Source organism: Malus sylvestris, chromosome 5 (genome assembly GCF_916048215.2).
Source record: "Malus sylvestris chromosome 5, drMalSylv7.2, whole genome shotgun sequence".
NCBI classification, from domain to species: domain Eukaryota; kingdom Viridiplantae; phylum Streptophyta; class Magnoliopsida; order Rosales; family Rosaceae; genus Malus; species Malus sylvestris.
In genome coordinates, this window is record NC_062264.1 from 2,208,515 (window position 1) to 2,233,215 (window position 24,701).

Consider the following 24,701-nt stretch of genomic DNA (forward strand, 5'->3'; position numbering starts at 1 on the left):
ATGGGTATGGCATAAAAAACAACCCCCTCACCCAACGCCATGGAGGAAGAACTAGCAATAGCTAAAGTTCGACGGTTGGGAAGATCATCCAATGTTTCTCTAGTACAGGACTCTAACAAAGACCCTGAAGACTCCGACATTGCAGACTCAGACTTAGAGCTAAAGCTAGAAGAGCCCTCATCACTAGAACTTCCAGGCTCTGACATCTACAATAAAAAGAAACAAATTCTATCACTACATGCATGATCAAAACATAAGGAAGTTCCTATGTTACCCACATGAAGATGGTGCAAAGCGATGCCGGAACCCTTCTCAATCAGAAAGCAATCCGTCTTCCACAGTCACTACAAAACAAGCAAATGAAGACCGTGTCAAGCGCCAAAAAAAAAAAAAAAAAAAAAAAAAAAACAGCTTCATCCAAAAAGCTTCACCCGAAAAGCTTCACCTCCAAAAGCTTCACCCGAAAAGCTTCACCTCCAAAAACTTCACCCAAACAGCTTCATCCAAAAAGTTTCACCCAAAAAGCTTCACCTAAAAAAGCTTCACCCAAAAAAACTTCACCTCCAAAAAGCTTCACCCAAACAGCTTCACCTAAAAAAGCTTCACCCAAAAAAACTTCACCTCCAAAAAGCTTCACCCAAACAGCTTCACCTAAAAAAGCTTCACCCACAAAGCTTCACCTAAAAAGCTTCACCCACAAAGCTTCACCAAAAAAACCTTCACCCGAAAAGCTTCCCTTAAAAAAGCTTCACCTACAAAGCTTCACCTAAAAAACAGCTTCACCTCCAAAGCTTCACCTACAAAGCTTCAACACAAAACCTTGCTCCAAATAAACAAATTTTGTTCACAAAACCCAAGATGCCCTTGAACTTGTACAAAAACACTTGGGTCAACATAAACATTTTTTGTTTTACACCCACAAGGGCCCAAAATTTTCCTTCTTATTTATTCACTTATATATGTTCCCAAACATATTATGATAGATCAAATAATAATTCAAAGTCCAAAATTTAGTTATGGACAAAAATACAAGCAATTCACCAGTACTGAAGTTGCTACAAAAACTGGAATCTTCCCCAGCCTAGAAATCCAACAAAGCTTCGCCTCCTTTTCTCTATCAAAATTTTGCAGCTGCTGCTTTTCTCCAATGGAGCTGAATTTTGGACACCCTCTAGTTCTTGAGCAGATGAACAACTTTCAAGAAGGAACCATTTCTGTTTGAGCCACGGAAATTAAAGTGTTGAAGCTCCAAGCATGACAGTCGGATTCTTGCAGATTTCGAAGCTGCTGTGATGTTTCGAAGATCTGGAAATATTTAACCATTAGTTCATTCTGAATTTTTGATATGTTATGAAAGAGACGATGAGGAACAACTTCAATGAAGAAAGCATGCTGATCTGAACAATAGAAAATGGAGTTTCGAAGCTCACAACAAATCTGACGGGTTGACAGAAAAATAATAACCAGTCATTCATCATACCTGAATTTCTTGAGTTATACAGCTCCGAGGGATCTCAATTTTGGATATGTTGTAGTTCACAAGTTAAGGAACAACTTCTATGAAGAAAGTATGTTGATCTAAGCAAGAGAAAATGGAGTTTTTGAAGCTCACAACAGGTCTGACGTGTTGACAGACAAATGATGAACAATCACTCGTCGTACCTGAATTTCTAGAGTTGTACTGATCTGATGGCTCTCAAATTTGGATATGTTGTAGTTAAGGAATTAAAGAACAACTTTCATGAAGACAACTTTGTGATTCGAGCTACAGCTGATGGTCTTATATTGAAAACCAATTCAGGTTGTTAGGGGAAATGAAAACCAATTCCACCAAAGAAACATCATTATGATGTTTCATCATTATGGTGTTTTCATCATTATGATGCTTTCATCATTGTGATGCTTCCATCATTGTGATGCTTCCATTATGATTGTAATGCACCAACGGTTACACCCTCTATCATAGCAGTATGTGTGTGTATCTCCCTATAGTCATCATGTGCAAGACTATCGTAGTCAAATGGCTTTCCATGAAACAGCTACCAACCGTTACACCTTCTGCAATTCCACTTATTCGGGCCTAGAAACCTTCATAAACAAAATATATGAAGAAAAAGTCCGGGGCTACCACTTAGAAAACAAAAGAATGAAGTTTTGGTACTTACGACATGGACTATTAGCAAGACACCTCATTCGTCAACTCCCTCGACTAGAGACTTGGGGGACTCCCACCATATGCTACTACGCCTTGGTACTCAAAAGTTCGTGACTACTCAGTGACTTGGATTTTTCAAGTCTCCAACCGAGAAGTTTTCCTCACTCGGGAAATTAAGGGAACACTACCTCAAACTACATGCTTCACTCACAAAGCTTCAACAATACAGGTTTCAACAAAAGCAAAAATTCAAAGAACTTTATGAAGAAGGCTTTGGTGTATTTAACACAATATGTTGAAATGAAGCAAAGCTTATTTATTAATATTTTCGATAAGCCACAAATATGTACATATACATGAGTCAAAATAAACAAACAAAAGGGAGCCTTCACAAAGGTTGCTTAGGGGAAGTCTCAGCAGTCGGTAGAGCCCCAGAAAGAGAAAGCACCGGAGGGTGGTTATCCGGAGCCTCAGTACTTGACAAAACCCCAGAAGGAGGAGGCATTGGAGGTTCATCATTTGAAGCTTCATTACCAGGTACAGCCCCAGAGGACGAAGGCAATAAATGCCTTTGGAACAAACCCACAAACCGCTGATGATCAAGTAAAACCTTACCATCAGATTCCTTCATCTGGTCAAGCTTCCTCTTCATGTTTGTAGCATAGTCATGGGCGAGCCGGTGCAACTGCTTATTCTCATGCTTGAGCCCTCTAATCTCCTGTTTGAGACTCATCACTTCAGCAGCCAATGATTCAACTTGGCGGGTTCTAGCAAATAGGCGTTGGGCCATATTAGACACAGAACCTGCACACTGAACACTAAGAGCCAGAGAGTCCTTAACAGCCAACTCATCAGACCGTTTGGAAAGTAGTCTGTTATCTTTGGGAGTGAGAAGGTTCCTGGCCACCACTGCAGCGGTCATATCATTCTTCATCACAGAATCCCCAACGGTAAGAGGACCAGTAGGGGATATGAAGGATGGGCGCCATATGTTGTCTGGAGAAGGCGTGGCTGTCTCTTCTCCAAGGTTCAAGTCAAAACGACGGTCGGAGGGTCCAGACATTTTCAAATGTGTTGAAGAAGGAAGAGGTCAGACAAATCAAGATCTTAGAAGTGCAAGAAATGAGCTTCTACTGGTAGAGATTCAAGTGTGCTGTGGAACTTAATGCCAGCCTCTATAAAAATCTGCACTCGACGGAGCTTCAGAAATCGAAGAGGCGTTTGCTTTCTCAAAAGCTGGGCTGCTCAGAGACCACGAGGGCCGATCTCAGAAATCGAAGAGGCGTTTGCTTTCTCAAAAGCTGGGCTGCTCAGAGACCACGAGGGCCGATCTCAGAAATCGAAGAAGCACCTGCTTTTGCAGCCTCGTCAGCACCTGTCACATGCACAATCAGCTTTGCGGAAATTACGGGCAATCTGTCGAAGATTTCTGGTGAAGTAGAAAGCACGTGAATCTTACTGATCAATCACCGCTCTCCATATGCACCATCAACTCCTCGGGTACCACATATAACTTTGTCAAAGATCTCTGACAAAGTTTAGGCACGAGAATTTCGAAGTTCCAGCTACCCTACTATTACCCATAAGGGTAAAGGAACAGCACCACTGCTTGACAACTGGAAAGTCCCTATGTGTGTCGACCTCCGTGTTTTGCGGCAAGACAGGTTGGCAAGAACGTCCAACCTTTACTCACATTCGAGAAAAGACTCCCAACATAATTACTTTCTAAAAAACCGGAGTAGCACCGCTTTCCGAATCTCGAGAGTCAGATCCTCGACGGGATTGCTTGTTCGAAAACCGAAGAGGCACAACTCTCAGAACTTCGAGAGCCAGATTTCCTTAGATAAAGCTTGTCTGTAATCTCCACACGTAATATCAGCTTTCCAGATACCACATACCACTTTTTCAAAGTGCTCTGACAAAATTAAAACACGTGAAGCTGGCAGCTCCCACTACATTGCTGTGACCAAGAAGGGTAAAGGAATAGCATTACTACTTGTTATTGGGAAATCCCTATATACATTGACCTCCCTCCTCAACGGACAGGCAAACCTGCAAAAATGCTCAACCCTTTCTCGCATTCGAAAAGGCACCCTCAACATAACCTCTCGAAATACTCAGCTTTATTTCCCCCCGATAATACCTCAGCAAATAAGCCACACCAAGAACAAGAGTATCTCATATCATCAGGGTCGAAAGCAAGAGTATCCCATATCATGCTTTCTCCCTGTCTTTGTCTTTGTCCTTGTCCACACCTGCAGGACAAGGAGAAAGAGAGCAGTCAGTCGGAACCTGAAATCAAACCTCCAATTTGGAACTGACTGCCTTGAACCTTTGCCTGGTTGCTTACTTAGCATTGCTCTCGAATACTCATCCTCAACTGCTGTCAAGGTCACGAATTCCACCGGCAAATACCTCATGACAGTTGATCCGATATTGGCTCTTTACACTGAAGCTGCCAAGCGTGGATGAGTCACTATGAAGGAATGTTCTGAAGGACCATTTAAATGCAAAGGTTGCACACCACTTCTGCCATGCAAAAGATTGAAGCAGAAGGTTCAACGGTGAGCTGAAACAGATCACTACAGCACGACACCTTTCCATACCACATTCATTATTCCGTCAACAGCAAAAGTATCCCATATCATCAAGGTCGAACGTACTCTAGATTTGATGGACTTGTTTTGACCCTCAAATTTTTGAGTCGGCCTTATACTCTGAAGGGCACCAGAAAACCCTCCAGCACAGTTCAAGAATAAGCCTGTGGAAAGTTACTTCTTCAAAAGCAAAAGTATCTCATATCATCTCTTATCCATTTGCTTCTCCTTATCCTGGCAGTTGAATGAGAGACAAGGAGAATGAGAACAATCAACCGGAAGCCGACGTCAAACCTCTGATCCTGGGTTGCTTACTTGGAAGTTTGACTGCTTACCTTGTCTGTCACCTCTTTCGGCAGATCTCCTAGCTCGGCGACTTGGGGGACTCCTACTATAGGGTTTGTATCACACTTGACTAAGCCCGAAACTACAACTAAGCTTCAAGTGAAATTGATACATTACCTTGTGCGTCAACATCAGCTAAATACACCATTCCCGGATGGAGGAAAGGTACTTCCAGAGAAGGGCAGATGAAGATCAGACCACACTTCGGTACTTAGAAGTTTCGTGATTACTCAAGGGATTGGATCTTGCAAGTCCCCAACCGAGGAGTTTCCCTCACTCGGGAACTTAGGGGAGCACTGTTTGTACCATACTTGACCAATCCCGAAACTACCGAGCACCGGCCAACGCTATACTGTCAAGGACCCAGAAGAGTTCCCCTCCGACCAGGAGGCCAATCACTACTCGACACGTGTCAAGATTAGAAGCCAATCAGAGCGCAGCACGTGTCAACATCAAGAACCAATCATAACATGACACATGTCAATGTGACAAAGCTACAAGTTTTTCTATAAATAGGGGTCATTCCCCCACAATATTGCCTAAGGCCATTTATGTTAAATCATTCACAAGAACTCACTAAATTGAGAGCTTGATCCTTTGTACTTGTGTAAGCCCTTCACTACTAATAAGAACTCCTCTACTCCGTGGACGTAGCCAATCTGGGTGAACCACGTACATCCTGTGTTTGCTTCTCTGTCTCTATTCATTTACGTACTTATCCTCACTAGTGACCGAAGCAACCAAGCGAAGGTCATAAAACCTGACACTTTCTGTTGTACCAAAGTCTTCGCTGATTTTGTGCATCAACACACATAATAAAATCGATTTCTATAGAATTTACATTAAGAATAAAGAAAATAATATTTAATAAATAATTTATTGAATCACATTATTGCTATCTCATTGTGAGGCTAAGCCCACCCTCATCCCCCTTAGTGTAGATAATATCGTTTTTTTTTTAAACAATCATTTGACAATTAATTTAATCACATTATCTGTGTGCGAAAGACCTTTTTTATAACCGACATTACACGTGTCTTAAGATGTTTTGAACGTGTTTAAAAATAGAGAAAACAATATTTAATAAACAACTGATTGAATTACATTATTGCTGACTCACTGTAAGGTTAAGCCCACCTCATCCCCCTTAGTGTAGATTGTCACATCCTAGTCTCGACTCTGCCATAGCATGATATTGTTCGCTTTGAGCTTACCATTCCTTCATGGTTTTATTTCTGGAAATTCACGCGAGAACTTCCCAGTGGGTCACCCATCCTAGGAATGCTCTCGCCCGAACTCGCTTAACTTCGGAGTTCCGATGGAACCCGAAGCCAGTGAGTTTCCAAAAAGCCTGGTGCTATATAGAGGTGGGCATATACATATAAGCCACATCACCCCATCTCCGTTAGTCGATGTGGGATGTTACAATCCACCCCCTTTAGGGGCCCGACGTCCTCATCGGCACACTCGCACCGAATGGCAGAGTAGCTTTGATACCATTATGTCACATCCCAATCCTGGCTCTACCGTAGCATGATATTGTCCACTCTAAGCTTACCATTCCCTCACGGTTTTGTTTCTGGGAACTCGGCACGAGAACTTCTCAGTGGGTCACCCATCTTGGGAATGCTCTTGCCTAAACTTGTTTAACTTTGGAGTTCCTATGAAATCCAAAGCCAGTGAGTTTCCAAAAGGCCTCGTGCTACATCGACCAACGGAAATGAGGTGATGTACCTTATATGTACATACCCCTTTCCATATAGCACGAGGCATTTTGGGAACTCACTGACTTCGAATTTTGTATGAACTCCGAAGTTAAGCGAGTTCGGGTGAGAGCATTCCCTTGATGGGTGACCCACTGGGAAATTCTCGCTTGAGTTCCCAGAAACAAAATTTTGAAGGCGTGGTCGGGGCCCAAAGCGGACAATATCGTGTTACGGTGAAGTCAAGACTAGGATGTGACAAAATGGTATAAAAGCCACTCTGCCGTTCGGTGCGAGTGTGCCGACGATGACGTCGGGCCCCCAAGGGGGGTGGACTGTAACATCTCACATCAACCAACGGAGAGGGGGTGATGTGCCTTATATGTACATGTTCCCACCTTATAGCACGAGGCCTTTTGGGAACTCACTGGCTTCAGATTCCGTATGAACTCCGAAGTGAAACGAGTTTGGGCAAGAGCATTCCCAGGATGGGTGACCCACTAGGAAGTTCTTGTGCTGAGTTACCAGAAATAAAACCGTGAGGAAATGGTAAGCCTAGAGCGGATAATATCGTGCTACGGTGGAGCGGGGACTGAGATGTGACATAGATAATATTGTTTTGTTAAAAAAAAAACAATCATTTGACAACTTATTTAATCACCTTATTATTCGCATGCGAAAGATCTTTTTTTATAACTGGCATTACACACCTTGTAAGATGTTTTGAATGTGTTTAAAAATAGAGAAATTGAATCACCTTATTACTAGCCTATTATGAGATACTAATTATAAAAAATTTAAAAAAAATGTACCAAAAAATAAATTATTAAAAAAAAAGCACTGTTAAAATGATGAAAATGCTTCTGCCGTATTTGATGCATTATTTTGGGATGCCTTTAAAGTTTTTTGTCTTGGGGGCATTTTTGTCCAAAACTTTTTTTCCAAAATCACTATTCACTTTTCCATTGACTTTATATATAATAGACTTGTCCGATAAACTTTCAATTTAGTTCTTACCCTAAAGTTTTAAAACGTACCAATTTCAACCAACTATGAGTTAGTTTTCCATTTTACGTAAGTTCTCTCAACTTGATTATGTGGAAAGTAACCACCAATTTGACGGAATAGGGCAAATCGTAAGAAGATATGTAAGGCATTACTAAAAAAGTTTCCATTTTTTAATGGGAGTTTTAACGAAAAACCCGCGGTACTGTTCACTTTAACGAAAAATCACATTTTTACACTAAAAAATCAAACTTGGTACTATTCACTTTACCTTTATTTTGTCTTTATCGTTAAAACTCAAAGTTTTCAAGCAATTTTCATTAGTTTTATTTTTTTTAATCAGTACTCGAATTTACTGAACTAGAAAAATTAAGTTTTACCTTAAGAAAATAAATATTTACCAGCTTGACCAAATAATACTATTTAAATACTTATGAAATGTGTCTTTATCTCACAACACACAGTCGTTTTGGTGCACATTGGTTTGCAAAACATAAATCAGCCTAAAACTCTAGGTCTCGTTTGAAAGTGCTTTTAAAATAACTGAAACCGTTTTTGGAACCAATTCTTAGTAAAAACGCAAGTGAATCATAGAAAAACACTTGAAGTGCTTCCTAAAAGAATCACATAACAGGTTTCCTGGAAGAAGCACAAAACTGATGTTTCTTCCAAGAAGCACTTCAAGTGCTTTTAGAGCACAAAAATATTTTTTTTAAAAACGTTTGCGGTCATTTTAAAAGTACTTCCAAACAAGCCCTAGTCCCCTATTTTTCCATCTCATTCCCCACATATTAATTGTTTATATACGTCCACCCTATTTATGCCAAACTTTTGTAATGACTTGGCTTATGTCCTTATTTGACATGTGTTTATTTGCCACATGATGTGTGTGTGTGTGTATAATCCTCATTTGCAAATTGAACAAATAATGATTTATGTTATTTAAAATTGGACAATAAGGTGAATGAACACGTCAAAACTGCAATTTATAGAGTGCGAAGATTTGGAGATGTTGTAAGGCTTATGTTAAACCCAAATTCACCCAATTTAGGGAGGCCTTGTAAAGCTTTTAGCATTCGGCTTAAGTGCATTTAGCCCAAGATATAATGGTCATGGGGCATCTAAATGCACTCACCAGTTTGATAAATGCACCCAATAAATATTGGGCATGTGTTGTCTAAACACCATTTTTTACTTTTTACAGACCATTCTTAATTTTTGGCTGTCGGATCAAATAAATTGAAGACTAAGGCAAGTTATCAAACTTCAAACTTTGTCCTAATAGGAGTGGGAGAAAGAATGAATAAAAAACTTATTTGGTTTAAGGAAGTAAGGAAATGGTGGACTAACCAGCCTCAAGTTATTTGTACAACACGAAAAATTTGAAACCAATCTCTTTCTATTGCTAGAATATGTGGCTGAATCAATATGCTAATGAAACAAAATGCTCAGGTCTCATATGTAAGTTTCTTTTTACTGAAAGTGGCTACGCTCATGACTAAAGAACTGCTTGGAAACAAAAAATTGAAAACTACAAATTAAATTTTAAAAAATTTAAGAGAGTATTTTTTCTAAAAACATTTTTACAACTATAGTTTACTATATATTTTACTCATTTACTTGTCATCTGATTTATCTAAACACATATTAATGAACTCTTCTTGTCAACCAAAAGATTGTGAAAAGACATTTTTGTCTTCTATCACAACAAAAATGTTAAGGACAATAATGTAATTTTACAAAACAAAATTTTGCTATTTTTTGTCTGAGCCTCACTTACAAGTGATTTAATCATCTCTAATTTAAAAAAAAAAAAATTTAAAAAAAACATCTCTCCCTTTCTCCCTCTCTTCCTCTCTATTTTTTTTTTTTCGGAAACTAGGGGATACATTACCCGGGCAAAAATGTCAAATATAACAGGGAGAGCCTACACCGAGGCAAGCAGACAACAAAGCATAATAAAATCGAGCAACGAAAGGAGTTACAAGGAAAGACGCATTAACCAAGCTAAAGTGTTGCCCCTTCCACTGCCAACAAAAGATTAAGGAGGACAAAGTCCTCTCTACTTAATTTAAAAACAAAAGTAAAAATAAACTACACACAAAGTGTGTGTGAAACAAATGAGCAATTAAAAATTAAAATTCTTAGAGAATCATCAAAGTAGGGTGAAAGGGAGTTTTTATTAAACAACCAACACAAACTTACAAGCAAACCAAAGGCCCAAGTTACATCTATTAACAAACAAAAAAGGCCTTAAGAATAAGGACAAACAGAAAGAGAGCCCAACAAACAATAAGGCCCAAAAAATCCTACACAGTAGTCGAGAAGCCGAGAAGCTTCCACTGCCATCTCCATCATCAACTTTCCAACCCATCAAAACAATTTCATGTCCACCGTCGCTGAGTATTGCCTCACCAGACGCCACCTCTAACCTCGATATGCTACTTGAGCACAGCCATAAACAATGGATAGTTGGCAACAGAGCGAGAGAAGCCAACTACCAGTATGAAGCATGTGGAGACTCACGAGCGACACTGCCAGAACCGGCAGACAACAAAGAGAAAGTGGTGGTGTTGGAAACACCCTACCTGGTGTAAACACTAGAACTCTACACACGATCTCAACAGGAAACATGGCTGAAGATCTGACCAAGGAAGAGCCAGGAAGAGGAATACCCTCGAGGGTAGAGGAATTGGACAGACCGGAGTTAAAATTTGGGTGAAACTAACAGTAGAGGCAAGGAAAAAAAGAAGGAAATGGAAGAGAAGAGGACATGACAACAAACCCCAGCCGAAGCTAGGGCCGATACCATTGGAAAATCTTAGGTTTATAAATCTCACACAAACATTGAGAAAGACTCTTAGCTTGGAGAGAAAATATCTCACCTCGGAGAGAAAAGTGTACACAATAGAGAATCATCAAAGTATCAAACCACCTTGATGCTCCAGTCTCCATTCCGAAATATCGATAAAATTCAAATATGGGTATCATTTCACATAATCGACATTTTTTATAATTTAAAATATAATTCATGATACGGATTACTTGATTTTATATACCTTTTGTAGAACATTCTAAAGAGAATCAACATGATTCTAAATTCGAAAGAATTAAAAATGTAATAGCTTGTAATAATGGATCAAAATTAAACAGCAAAAGAGATGAGATTACTAGTAAGGCTCTCCATTCAATTCTTTGGTTTGTTTTCTTATTTTTTTAGGGTGATTGTTAGGCCAGTTTGGAATTGTTTGGTTTTTTTTTTTTTTTTTTTGTAAAAAATGCTCGTGTTGTGCTTTAAGAATAATCAGTTGCAAAATGAAGTTGTTTAGCATTTGATAAATTGTATTTCATAAAGTGTTGTAAGTATGAAAAACAGTGTAAAAGCATTTGGTAAATTTTAATGTAAAAATAATATAATCATATATAATGACAAAAATAGACATAATAGAGTGGGTGATGACGTCAACAATGGTGGTGAGGGAATGGTTGTGATGGTGGTGGTGGAGGTATACCACTAAAGGGGTGTGGTGGTCGGGCTATAAAAGTGACAATGGTGGTCGGGGTGGTGACAACAAAGATGGTGGCGGTTGCGGTGGTAGCAGTGGTGGTTGTGTTTATGGTCATTGTGGTGGTGGCAACGATGGTAGTGCCAGTTGTGGTAGTGGTCGCAGGTATGATTGCAGTGGTGGTTGTGGTGGTGGTGGTGCGATTATGGTACTGGTGGTGGTGGCAAGAATGATGGTGGTAATGACAATGGTGGTGTAAGAGGTTAGGTTTGTAGTGGTAGGTGGTGGTAGTCACTTTTAAGGTTAAAATGTGTCTAGAAGGATAAAATTGCATAACTTTAAAGCGAAGCAACTTTTGTAGTGGTACGTAGTGGTGGTGCTCACTTTTTTACTGATTAACTATGAAGTGAAGCAGCTTTTGATGAAAAAAGCAATACTAAACTGGCCTTTAATGGTTAAAATTGCATAGGTTTTTTGTTTGAGTAATACTACACTTACCACATTTTATATACTACATTTATATTACCTCTCGAATAGATGGAACGCTCACCAACACATATAGGGTCCCATCTCTATTTTTGTTGTTTTTCAACAAAAGATATAGTAAGAGAAGCATTTTTATTTCTATTTCCTACGGGGAGGAGACACGAACTTTAGAGTTTTTAGTAATAAACGGACAAGTATTGTTGTTTGCTGGGGTTCCTTACGTATAGAAGTTATTCATCTTTTAGTAAACATCGTACAATTATTTTAGGGCACAAATACTATAATAAGAATTATTCATTCTCTTTAGTATGGTTCAAATTCATTTAATTTGAAATGTGTAGAGATCATCTTTATATAACGATAAAGATAATGAACAATTTTCGTTATATATGACATTTGTACGGTAAAGTGAGCCAAATGTTGTAACCGATTTTTTTGTTATTAGTACGGAATCTACTTTTGATGACCCTTAGTAGAATAAAGACTTTGTTGATGTTGTTTTGTTGTAGCAACAAATCTACAATCAATAACATACACGTGTTGGAAGAAGAATTAAAATTATAACCACATTAGGGACAAAATATTATCTCTCGGTCACTTTATTTATTTATTTAAATTTATTATTTTTAGGGGAAGGGGAAGAGTTTGAATTACTACAATTTAAGGGAGGGGAAGTTTCGAACCCGCATGTAGAAACTCAATACTCTATTCTCTAGGATATTAGACCACATGCACAATCACTCAGTCTGTGAGGACCCACTGGTATACCTAGTGAGCAAGGACACTATTTTTTTTAATTTTTTTTTGAAACCTTGACAGCACAAAGGAAATTTTATTAATAATGAAAAAAAGAAGTTACACCTAGTCAAGTGACATAAATCTTACCTCTCAACTAAATCCTAGCTATCATGGGATAGTTGATGCCCTATAATCCTCCATGATTATCGAGTTGTTAAACCACAACTCTTTCACGTAACTAATGTCCTATTTCGGAGGAGATTAGCTTTCTATATGGTTTTGACTTTATCTAATTTATTTCAACGTTATTAATCTTTATCATGATTTGGGAGAGTCCAAATAGAGTCCTAACACCCATGTCCAACCCATAAAGAAAGATAATTTACCAAGTCGTAGAACCATCCTCTGATGATCTTGCAATGGTCGACATAAAAGCATTACGGTATAAATCACTTCGAGCAAATGTCGAGCTTTTTCCTCCGCCTCAACTTTGAACGACACTTGCACTTAAAGGTCCGAGTTTGAACAATAAATCATAGCCGCTACAAAAGTTTTCCCTCAACAAAGCGAGAGAGATACCACAACCACGAAGACTATTCTTGCCCTGAGCGAAAAAGTGAGACAACTAGAGGAAGAAGATGGTTAGAAAATAAGAGAAAAAGGGAGGGAAAGAGAAGGAAGAGACTAACAAGGATTGCTGCTGACTCCACGGCGATAGACATGGGTCGACGATGGAGGTGGGTTATTTCCACATAAACATTCTTTAAATGATTATAAAGAAAATGAACAATTTCTTTTATTACATTATATAGCGAAAATTCGTTAATCAAAACTAGGAGGGCAACGAAGTGGACCTTGAGGGACCCAAATATTGTCCTTGTTTTTACTGCATGCATACAGCAACATTGTTTGCATGCCCTTAGACAGCGGGACATGACTCAATGACACAAAGATGAGTCCCCAAATCTTTCCTGGCGATCATGTTGAATATATGTCAACAATCTATGATAAATTTATATATACTAATAAATAAACAGTGTATGAACAATGAACTAATATTAAATAGAAATATTGAAGATCGAGGCTTGTGTACTGCAATGTTCTTGAAACAGAAATTTCGCCCCTACTCAGTGCTTATAGCTCTCCGGACGCCTGTTTCATCAGGTTTCAACGATTAAGTTATAATTCCAACACCGGAAAGCTTAACTTCTAGCGAATTTCTTTGTGGTACTCTCAGTAAGAATGCTATGGATTATAGAAGGAGATTTATGTTTTTCAGTGTTCTAAATGTCATGCAGACGAATGTATATATAGTGAGATTATGCCTGTTCGCAACAAGTATGAGAATGAGATGTGACTGTTGGGAGACATCTCTTTCAGATGGGGTGCTATTTCATTGACTTCAAAAAATTAATTTAATTAAATTCTTAATTAAAGAAATTAATTTTCAGAGCCCCATCATCTTTTGATAATTAAATATATATTAATTATATATATATATATTAATTACCAATTAATTAGTGCATCCCAAAGTCCAACCCCAAAGGTGAGCCTAATTGTGTTATCCAGGCTTATTATTCCAATCACTTTCTATAAATGACAAAACCTTATAAAGTGATAAAATCTTTTGGAAATTGTCAATGTGGGACAAAGAAATTTCTACTCAAACTACTCAAATTTCCAACTCAATGATTTAGCAGTCCAAACACTAGCCGTTAATTGACCCAAAAAAAATTAAAACACCAGCCGTGAAAAAGCATATTCCAATACAGTGCCAGAGTTTCTCCATTGGCTCTATTGAAGAAGACGGCAACTTTCCCCCGCCATTTCCTTGGAATAGGCAAGAATATCCATGGCATATATTCCCGCTCTCCAAAGTGAATGCTTCGAAGCACAAAGAAAAAAAATGGAACAAAGTTTTGCTAGAACTCCAAACCAACACTTACCATTGGCCAACCAATCAAAATCCCTTTTAAGTTTAATCGTATACGGATTTCGATGCCATTTTTTCGATTTCGAACTGCTAAACCATTCCACATATCTTCCTTTAAATAGCACTTTCGATTTTCACCACCATAACATTAAAAAAGAAAGCTTCAAATTCAAGACCCAGTTTCCAATTGTTGTGTTGTGTGCGTGATATTCTGTAAATGGCGAGCCCTCTGACACCATCGCATGTTGTTATCGCCTATGACGCCACCAAGGACCGCGGCGTGCATGAGCTTACGCTCGCAATTGACAGTCTCCAGAAGAGGGGTGACGTTTTACATTCAGGGGATACCATCATTGTGCTTGGAGTTTTGCATAAGGTTGTCCACCCGAGTAAGTGTTTGATGAATTGGCCTTACTGAACTGCAATTTTTTTAATGGCTTTTTATCCTTGTTTTTTCCTAAAATGACATGAAATCTTTGATGGGGTTTTTAAGAAACTTCTCTTATCAATGCCTAACAACTTTTAAATTTCATATCATTAGTTGGATGGTTAATAAGATGTAAAAGGTGAAGGGTTTGTGTGAATCTATATTTGAATCTTACCTACTGGTTCAAAAACTACGTCTGCTTCTTTCTGACATGTGGTCTATGTGCTTCTTTTGTCTTTGTTTGGGGCAGTGGGATATAACACAAAACCATGCGTGGATTTTTTGGAAAACAGCATTCGTGCAGTGGAGGAAGAAGTTACAAAGAAAGTTGACATGTATGTTAACATGCTTCTTCAAAGTGCGGGAAAGTGTGAAGATCAAGGGGTAACATATTTATCTGAGGCTAAGAATTACTATTAAATGATTTGTAAAGTTGTGCGTTCGTTATGTCCCTGCCTAAACAGAGTGTTGGCTTTCCCTCAACCAGATGTGTCTCTACTCAAGACATCTTCTTTCCGAGATTGCAGAAAGTTCATTTTTCTTATCATGAATTCATGATATTAGCAAATCTTGCAATGATATGATGACATATCTAACAATTTGAGCTGAATGTTGTGTCAATATCTGAAAATTTGGGGTATGTTAGCATGCGTTTTGTACTACTTGTAACATAATAATTGACACGGTGACTATGGATGTGCCAGTTCTTTTTCCTACTTATAATGAGCATCATCGTCATTGTTAAGCTGAACATTAAGATTTGAATGCTGCTTCAATTTTTGCCCACCCTGCTAGTTTCCCTGCTATATTCAGGTCAGCATTGAAGTCAAAGTTACTGCTGGTTTTCCCGTTAAGCAGGTTATTTTGCAAGAGATTATGGCCTGCAATGCAGCTTGGGTTGTACTTGATAGGTAGTTCCTTACCTCTACTTGTGTGTATTAGATTTCACTTGAGTTACAGTTGATATCAGATCTGTATGTGCTGATTCATGACTTACGTCCCACCCATAAAGTCTATTCTTCACCCTTTTAGATGCTAAAACCATCTCTTACCCTATGGTTAAAACCTAACATTTTTAATGCAGAAAATTTAGGTTTTAAGCCAGAAATAGTTTTTCTGTTGCTACCCTTCTGGACTAATTTTTAGCCCGAGGTTATTAAAAAATAAATTTAGGATAATGTTTTTCTTAAAGTAATTTTTTTTTAAAATAATTATGTAGACTATCCTAATTTAATTTTATGAACATTTTAATCTAAAAATATTTAAATTTCGATAAATATTGAAAAATCATTAAACCGACACCAGGAAACTCATGGAAAACTATGAAAGAGTATGAAATGCATGAAAGATTTTTTTTTAATCACTTTAGCCGTTGAATTTAAATTTGGACTATTAGATCTTTTGTTTTATTGTTGGATTTGATCATATTGGATTTTAACCATTGAATTAATGAATTTATAAATATAAAACTAAAATAAAATACACATATATGGTGGGCTCTACTAACTTAGGGAGAATCCTGGCATAAATTTGCCTCATAAATGAGTTTTGGGTTAAAACTCATATTTGCCTCAAGGGTTGGAATTTAGAACTTAAAATTTGAGTTTTACTCCAAATATTGGAGTAGGTATGAATGGGAAAGGGATCCTTGCTTCAATGATGCTGCTATATTGCCATGTGATTGGAATGTTAAGTGAAAAATCATAGAATCTGGCCCTACACTATAAAGATCACTATTCTTTACCTCTGTTGTAAATCGTTCAGAGTACTCCATATTAGTGCTGAACCGCAAACCGTCATTATCCAATTAGTAAAAATAAATGGGCATCTTCAGATTATCGCTTAGAGATTAATTGCCTACTTAAACTACGAATCATTAAACGCATAGGGCCAAATTAGGCTTATAAGTGAGAGGTTCGAATTTCGTGAATGACGAATTTGATACTAAACTAGGTTACCCATTGTGTAGCTTAACCGAATTCCCCCTCCCCTAGTGTATATCGATTTACTAAAAAAAAAAAAATCATTGAACGTGATATTTTTTTTCAAATTAAAGATTTTCCTTTTCTTTTTTGAATTCTCTTTTCTGTTCGAATTAGCTTCAATTGTAACTCACAGAGCTTATCACAGGCACCTTAGACGGGATTTGACGTTCTACCTGAAGCAGATACCGTGCAAGGTTGCAATAATTCAAGATAGCTTGGCTGTGGAAGTTGTGAGACCTCATACAACAGATGAAACTGACACTATAGAACACAAATTGTTTTTTTCTTTGTCCAAGCCCGTTCCTCTATCCAATCAAGGTAACGAAAACAATGAACCACTCATCACTTGCGGAAGCTGCCCTGAATCCATTGATTCACCAGAAAGCTCTGAGATTCTGAAAAATCACTTTGTAACTTCACCTACATTTAAGTTACGAGACTACGGTACTTTATTGAATCTAGGGTCTTCCTCTAAGCAAGAAAATTCAGGTCAGAATCTTGTCATATTCCTTTCTACAAAATGCTTTACAAATACAAGATATATACTGTTTATTCTGCTGTAAGGATTTCATCTGAGCTGTAATATCCATGCATTAAATCTTAGCCATCTTTGAACTTTTGGTAGGGAGTTTCGTCATGTGATACGAACCTCAAATGAGGAAAGTTTTTTATGCTCTATGATCTATCTAGATTTTAAAATATTAAAATTATCAGTCCGTATCCTTTGCTTGTTTTATGTGAATATTAAGGCATAAGTATCTCACTATGTAGGTAGCAAAGCAAGAACTTTTTCTTGGTTTCTCCAATATTTGGAGTTAACACTTTTTATAAGTCTCTCGTCAAAATGGTCAAGACCGGTAATATGTCACATTTGAAGAAGAATAAGGTTACTCTATTTCATCGATTGAATCACATAGATTCATACGGTTACTAGAAAAAACTGGACTTTCTAACTATCTACATCATTCAGTTTGACATCAAGTAAGTGAAAGCCTTACATCAAACATATATGCCAAGCTAGTCCACTGAAAGGATGACAGGAACATAGTTCTGTTTTTTAACAAAGAAGTTCTTGATGCCTTCTTTCATGTTCATCTTAGCTTAAAAAAACTCACTGCATCAAGGTGTTAGTAGTGACAAAGTATGACTTTAGTAATGACCAGGGTTGTAGCACTCACAACTGTACAATTTGAGACTATATGTTATGTTTTTCAGGTGTTCAAACCAAAGCAGACAATAAACCATCCACTGTTCCTCAAAAAATCCAGAAGCAAAATAACGCCTTACGAGAAAGATGCTCAGATGCCCCAATTCTGTGTTCCAGATGCGGAACAAGGACTGAAATGTATGTCAAAGATTCCATGACATTCAGCTACTCAGAGATACAGCTTGCAACAAATGATTTTTCCAAGGAAAACTTATTAGGAGAAGGTGGATATGGTCATGTGTATAAAGGTGAGCTCAAGGACGGACAGCAGATTGCAGCAAAAGTGCGAAAAGAAGCAAGTACACAAGGATTTAAGGAATTTCACTCTGAGGTTTATGTCTTGAGTTTTGCACGCCATAAGAACATTGTCATGCTGTTGGGTTATTGTTGCAAGGAGAACCTAAATATCTTGGTTTATGAATATATTTGCCACAATTCTCTTGAATGGCACTTATTTGGTAAACTTCTGTTAAAATTTTCCCCAGTATTTTTCTTTTTTCAACACTGTTAGTTCTTATGTTGATACTATATGGACATGATAAGTGCATCTTCTTTCGCTAATTCTTATTGGCCATATTTGTAGATGAAAAAGCAGCAGCTCTTGAGTGGCACCAAAGACATTCTATTGCCATTGGAACTGCAAAAGGATTGCGTTTCCTACACGAAGAATGTCGTGGAGGTCCTATAATTCATAGAGACACGCGTCCAAGCAATATCCTGCTAACACATGATTATGTTCCTATGGTAAATTCATAGGAAAACTAATGAAAATGAATTGAAAACTTAGAATTGTAACGATAATGACAAAATAAAGGGTAAAGTGAATAGTATCATAATAAAATTTTTAGTGTAAAAATGTGATTTTTCATTAAAGTAAACAGTACCGGAAGCTTTTCGTTAAAGTCCCCTAAATTAATTGCCATATTTTTTATGTTTGTCTCTTTATGAGGTCCTTTGAAGAAATGCATAGTGCTCATTTAAATTTCTGGTTTATCAATATGCTCAAGATTTGGTTAGCGGGTAGTGATGTTAATAAATTAAAGTTCCTCTAAGAATCTGGTTGGGTAGTCTTGGTGCCCTCCAGATTTGTGGTAAAAATCTAGAGTCATCTGCATAGTCCTATGCTAATGAGCTGCAAAACTTCTAGGAATTATGTATTTTTATTTTTCTTTCTAGCGAGCAGCTCTTTGCACTTGAAAAAAGTCATCTTTCAGTTCTCACAGTATACATAGTAATGACTATTTTGGAGTGCTGATAATAATTCCTTTTTTTTGATATGCGAAAATGTAGGTTGTGGTGCATGAAACACTTTTGTTGTTTCAGATGGAGTATTGATATGTAAAAATTAGGAACTAGTAGATACCTATGACCCAGAATACTGAGGACTTGTATATTACAAATATTACTAGTTCTCTTTTTTTTTCCTTCCCTTCTTTTTCTTTTGTTTATTTAATTTTTACGTTTTGCATTTCTGGCTTCTACTTTTGTTCGACTTTGGAGTATAATATTTCGTTTTCGTCTCTGAGAAGAATAGGTTTTGAGTGCAAGATCTGACTAGTTATTATCAAAGATCTGAAGACTACGAAAACTATTCTAGCTAACTGAATGATTTTCTAAACTCAGTTAGGTGATTTTGGCTTAGCCAAATGGAAGACAACGGGTGATGACACTGACCCGACAAGGATAATTGGCACACTAGGGTGAGGACTTCTATACGCTTTTTCCTACATTTGATTTCACACTCTACATTCTCTGGTATTGGTAACTTTCACTAAACTAGTGCAAGTTTTTGGTCCTTGTAGCTACCTTGCTCCAGAGTATGCGGAGAACGGTATTGTTTCTGTACGGACAGATGTATATGCCTTTGGTATGGTTCTGTTACAACTAATAACCGGCCGCAAGATTATTGATTCAAATGGAGAAGGGAAAGTTCAATCCCTACGGGAGTGGGTATGTTGGACTTCATGATGTGTTTTTTCATCTTATTTTATGGCAAAAGGGCACAAAGAAAAACTATTTTTTACTCGTTGCAGAAACAGCTGTGCTTTATTCTCGGGTTCCAACTAATTAGTCCATATCTGCAAATTTTAGGCAGAACCAATAATCCAGAGGCTAGCACTACATGAACTCATTGATCTTCGTTTAGGAGATTCGTATGAGACATATGGAGTGTACCTTATGGCTAAAGCCGCATACTTATGCATACAAAGAAGTCCTGAAATGCGTCCATCAATGGGAGAGGTAATCAAAATTTTACCCATGTGGTTCTTATTATTTGTGGGAACTGTTAATGAAGTTGGTGCAAGATCAAATGATATACTCTAACCTGGTATGACAACAATGTGAACCGCCTTTCTCAAAAATGAAAAATACATGCTCATGAAAGTTGAAACACACATTAGATATATGTTGTGGCGTTGGTAGTTAGAAATACCACTGCGTAAACTGAGATCTGTGTATATCTTAGTACAAATGTCTCCATGCTGCATTTCAAATTTCAATATGGACTTCACAGATTTCCTTCCAACAGGTTGTCCGTGTTCTTGAAGGTGAAAGTGACAATTTCCACCACCTAGGAGTGCGCTTTGTACCTGAACAGCATACAAAGTGAAGGATCCAGCGGCGCAGTTTAGTTTCATTTTTGCAGATGGTATTGCTGTTTATATTCTTATGTCCACTGTTTTTAGCTTCTCATGTGCAATCTAACTAATGCTTCATTTGATTCTGTCTCAGTTCGCCCTACCTTCTGAAGGGGAAAGCGCCCATTTCTACATGCCAGGATAGCAATTCTACCTTGATGAAGACAATGGCACACTTTATTCTTTCGTCTGACGGCTGAACGTATTTTTTTTCCTGTTTTCCTTGAAGATGGCTGTAGCTTCTCACATAGTTCATCATTTTCCTTCAACCGGGCCAAGGGGATTGGTTTTTCATGGTTTCAACAAAGGAGACATTGTTTGTAAGGCCTTGAAAACTTGAACATGTCGTGGAGTTTGGCTTAGACAAACAGTAAGTTTGTCTTATGATGCCTTCTCTAAGAATAAGATTTTTTCATCTAAATAATGGATCATGAGTTTACTCTCCACTAGTTTTGTAAAAACAACTCCATATACTCTAGGGATTTATGGCATGTAATCTAAATTATTATGTCCAAGACTTTGTGGTTGTTGCATTAAGTTAGATTAATCAACAAAAGATTGCACCTTTATTAGCAGGAAGTTTTAGTTCTTAAATGAAATTCAATCGATCAAGTGATATGTAATTCGCACTATAAAATAGTAATTTTGCATGTTATAATGGAGAAAATAACGAAGGAAGAAATGCTTGGTGACTATATTGAAATTTTTCCTGAGCAAGATGTTTTTGTCGACAGTCTAAACTCCAAAGTAGAAAAATGGTTCACAACAATCACACAACTTCCTCCAAATCTTAGCACAACCGGATTTCAACTCAAGGTTTACCTTAGGATTAGACTTAGAAATACAATGTTAAGAGACAATTTATTTTAGTATTGTGTTGGACATGAGCGGTAGGTCTCGGGTTCGAGACTTGGGAGCAGCCTCTCCATAAATGGGGGTGAGGCTAGCCGACATTCACCTCTCCCAGACCCTGCGTAAAGCGGGAGCCTTATGCACTGGGTACGACCTTTTATTGTGTTGGACAACGTTGAATGAGAAGTTACTTTGTAGTATATGTTTTACTCTTATGCAATAATACATTAGTAAATAAGGGTGTAATAGTAGTACATTTTAAATAAAATAAAAATCATATATACACTTGTATTACATTTAATCCAAACCAAGAATAAAAGAAAATTTACTCTATGTTCGATAGAATACAAAAACATGCATCTATAAGCATGCACTATTGTATGATTCTGTCTTGAGGGTCTAATTTATGAATCTTTGAAAGACACTTCAAACTAATAAGCAAGGTAACAACATCAACTTTTGGCTATCACATCTTAACGGTAGACACTTCAAAACAATAATTTGATCTCCACAACCAGCCACTAGTACCATTATTAATCAGAACTTAGAAGCAACTTGTCCTGCATCTGCATAATATACACAACCGTGATTTGATTCATAAGAAAAAGGAAACTCCATGCTACTTATTCTCTTTTCATATTTTGGTAGATAAAACTCCATGCTACTTATTTTTTTGTTTTAAATTTATTTTGGTGGTTCATAAGAAAATGAAACTCCATGCTACTTACCCTTACAATATTCTTTTCAAATTTGCATCTCACCATTGAATTTTTTTTATAAAGAGAGATGATTAATTAAGTGGGATAATGTGGAAAGAAAGTGATGAAAAATATCATGAAGAAGAAAGATGCAATAATAAGATATAAACTTCAATTTGTTATTGATGTTTGGTAAAAGAATTGAAAAGCTTAAATAAATAAAAGAAAAAGCATATTTATGCATGCGTGTGTGCAATACAGGAATAAAGAAACACTGATGGTCTTTTACCTTGGTAGTGACTAATTTTGCAGTCACATTCATGTGTGTGCAATGCAGTAAAAGTAAGCATCCGCCTTTTTTCCTTCCTGCTAGAAAAGATGGATAAATATAAATAACCATTAACCATAGTCCAGATAAAAGGGAAGATTTAAAATGCATATATTCAAACTATATAACTTAATTAAGATGAGAGGAGAATTGAAAGCATTGTCAATGAAAATTACAGACCAATCTAACTAAAAGTACAATAACCTTGAGTAACATTAATTAAGATGAGAGGAGAATTGAAAGCATCGACAATGAAAATTACAGAACAATCTAACTAAAAGTACAAGTGTAGTCCAAAAACAACACAATCAAAATCAACGAAGAATGAAACCCAAAAGTACAATCAGGTAAAATAAAACACTGGATAAACCCTGAAAAATCTAAAAACCATTGCAAAGTCAGAGTGATGAGTATTTATGTTCAATAGTAGAAAAGACATTTCACCACTTGCCTGATTCTGATTACTTGATGAGGTTGCAAAGTGGGGATTTGGACCTTGCTGCTAGATAACAGGCAGGCTGTTCAATGAAAACCCATGAATAAGCTCGTCTGTGTTAACCTTTTCGTCCGTTCCCTGCAATAGGTTTGTATATATTTCAAAATCAAAGCTCAAGATAGAGGGGAAAAGTAGACAAAAAAATGGATTAACAAAAACAATTAATTCCCAATAATATGAAATCAAACGCCAAGAACACAAAAGAGATGGGGTAAAAAAAATAAAAAACTAAATATCCGATAGACTGAGATGAGTCAATTTTTGTGTCATGGAGAAAGATACATCCCAAACGTAACTGCTCATAGCAGTTTCAAAAAATGATGCCATGTTTGTCACATCTCGGCCCGGGGGCCCCACCACATCATGGGCTGTACTTCGCCGTAACACGAAGTCCGTTTTGGGTCCTGACCATGCCCTCACGGTTTTGTTTCTGGGAACTCACATGAGAACTTCTCAATGGATCACCCATCCTGGGAATGCTCTCGTGCGAACTTGCTTAACTTCGAAGTTCCGATGGAACCCGAAGCTAGTGAGCTCCCAAAAAGTCTCGTGCTAGGAAGAGATGAGAATATATATATAAGGCTTACATGACCCACTACCCTGGACGATGTGGGATGTTACAACGTTCATCCTCTCCCCTTGTGAATGGTTTTGCCATTTTATAGTTTGGATTATCTCCTTTTTGATAGGAGCATATTTATGCGACTTAGTTAGCTTGTTTCTTGGCATTTATGTTGTTAGTTCGTAGTTATTTTAGTATTTTAAGCTATTTTCGTGTGTTTGTAGGTCCAAAGGGTTAATATGGCAAAGAAGTGCATTTTGGAGCATTTTGGAGCATTTTTGGGCATGGAATGAATGATATATGCTTGGAGCAAAAGGAATGGACGAAATTTGAAGTTTGTACATCATCATCTCCTTATAAATAACCATTTTAGCACACTCATTTCACCCAACACATCCATTCACCTACCACTACATCCACTTAATCCACCCACTACACCCATTACATCCACCCACTACACCCATTACATCCACTCATTACCAAACACTCATCCACTACACCCATTACACCCATTACATCCACTCATTACCAAACATTCACCCACTACACCCATTACATCCACTCATTACCACAACCCACTACACCCATTACATCCCCACATTACCACAACCCACTACACCCATTACATCCACTCATTACCAAACATCCACTCATTACCACAACATTCACCCACTACAACCATTACATCCACTTATTACAACTTCATACACTCCTCTCCCTAGCCTATAAATACATCCACCCTTCACCATAATTTGGGGGCCATCATCCAAAGACACCACATCATCTACACAACTCTCCACCCTTCACCATAACTCACCTATATCCATCCACCACCACAAGAGACCATCCATTCACCACTCACACCTTGGTGCCACATATTTGCAAGGAAGGAGGATTGCTTGGAGTTGTGCTAGTCATTCAATTTGGATTGCTGGAGCATTCTAGGTGTATTCTACTTTGGTTATCAATGTTTAATTTCAATTGTTTCTGTTTAATTGCAAGTATGAGGAACTAAACCTCTTTTGGCGAGAGGAGAATT

The 24,701-nt window shown here is 37.6% G+C and overlaps 1 protein-coding gene and 2 long non-coding RNA genes across 3 annotated transcripts; 1 reads left to right on the forward strand and 2 right to left on the reverse strand.

Moving 5' to 3' along the window:
- Positions 1-923: 923 nt before the first annotated feature.
- On the reverse strand, positions 924-2,010 carry LOC126623874 (uncharacterized). Its single transcript, XR_007623919.1, has 2 exons — positions 1,481-2,010; positions 924-1,305 (listed from the first exon to the last, which is right to left on the reverse strand). It is a non-coding gene; the product is annotated as an uncharacterized LOC126623874 (long non-coding RNA).
- A 12,476-nt stretch (positions 2,011-14,486) lies between these two features.
- LOC126621566 (probable serine/threonine-protein kinase PBL8) lies at positions 14,487-21,344 on the forward strand. The gene is made up of 11 exons (XM_050290092.1): positions 14,487-14,857; positions 15,146-15,279; positions 15,709-15,806; positions 17,026-17,369; positions 18,096-18,545; positions 18,671-18,831; positions 19,711-19,787; positions 19,890-20,037; positions 20,179-20,328; positions 20,618-20,737; positions 20,821-21,344. Exons 1-10 carry the CDS (start codon positions 14,686-14,688, stop codon positions 20,696-20,698), a joined length of 1,815 nt encoding a protein of 604 aa, XP_050146049.1. The 5' UTR covers positions 14,487-14,685; the 3' UTR covers positions 20,699-20,737; positions 20,821-21,344.
- A 482-nt stretch (positions 21,345-21,826) lies between these two features.
- On the reverse strand, positions 21,827-23,501 carry LOC126623201 (uncharacterized). The gene is made up of 3 exons (XR_007623696.1): positions 23,052-23,501; positions 22,566-22,638; positions 21,827-22,144 (listed from the first exon to the last, which is right to left on the reverse strand). It is a non-coding gene; the product is annotated as an uncharacterized LOC126623201 (long non-coding RNA).
- Between the last annotated feature and the right edge of the window lie 1,200 nt (positions 23,502-24,701).

Bases quoted from the DNA above. Each gene is read 5' to 3' on its own strand.
- LOC126621566 (XM_050290092.1), top strand. From the start codon at position 14,686: ATGGCGAGCCCTCTGACACCATCGCATGTTGTTATCGCCTATGACGCC. The intron at 15,280-15,708 runs GTAACATATTTA...TGCTATATTCAG, and splicing joins GAAAGTGTGAAGATCAAGGG to GTCAGCATTGAAGTCAAAGT. The intron at 19,788-19,889 runs GTGAGGACTTCT...TGGTCCTTGTAG, and splicing joins AGGATAATTGGCACACTAGG to CTACCTTGCTCCAGAGTATG.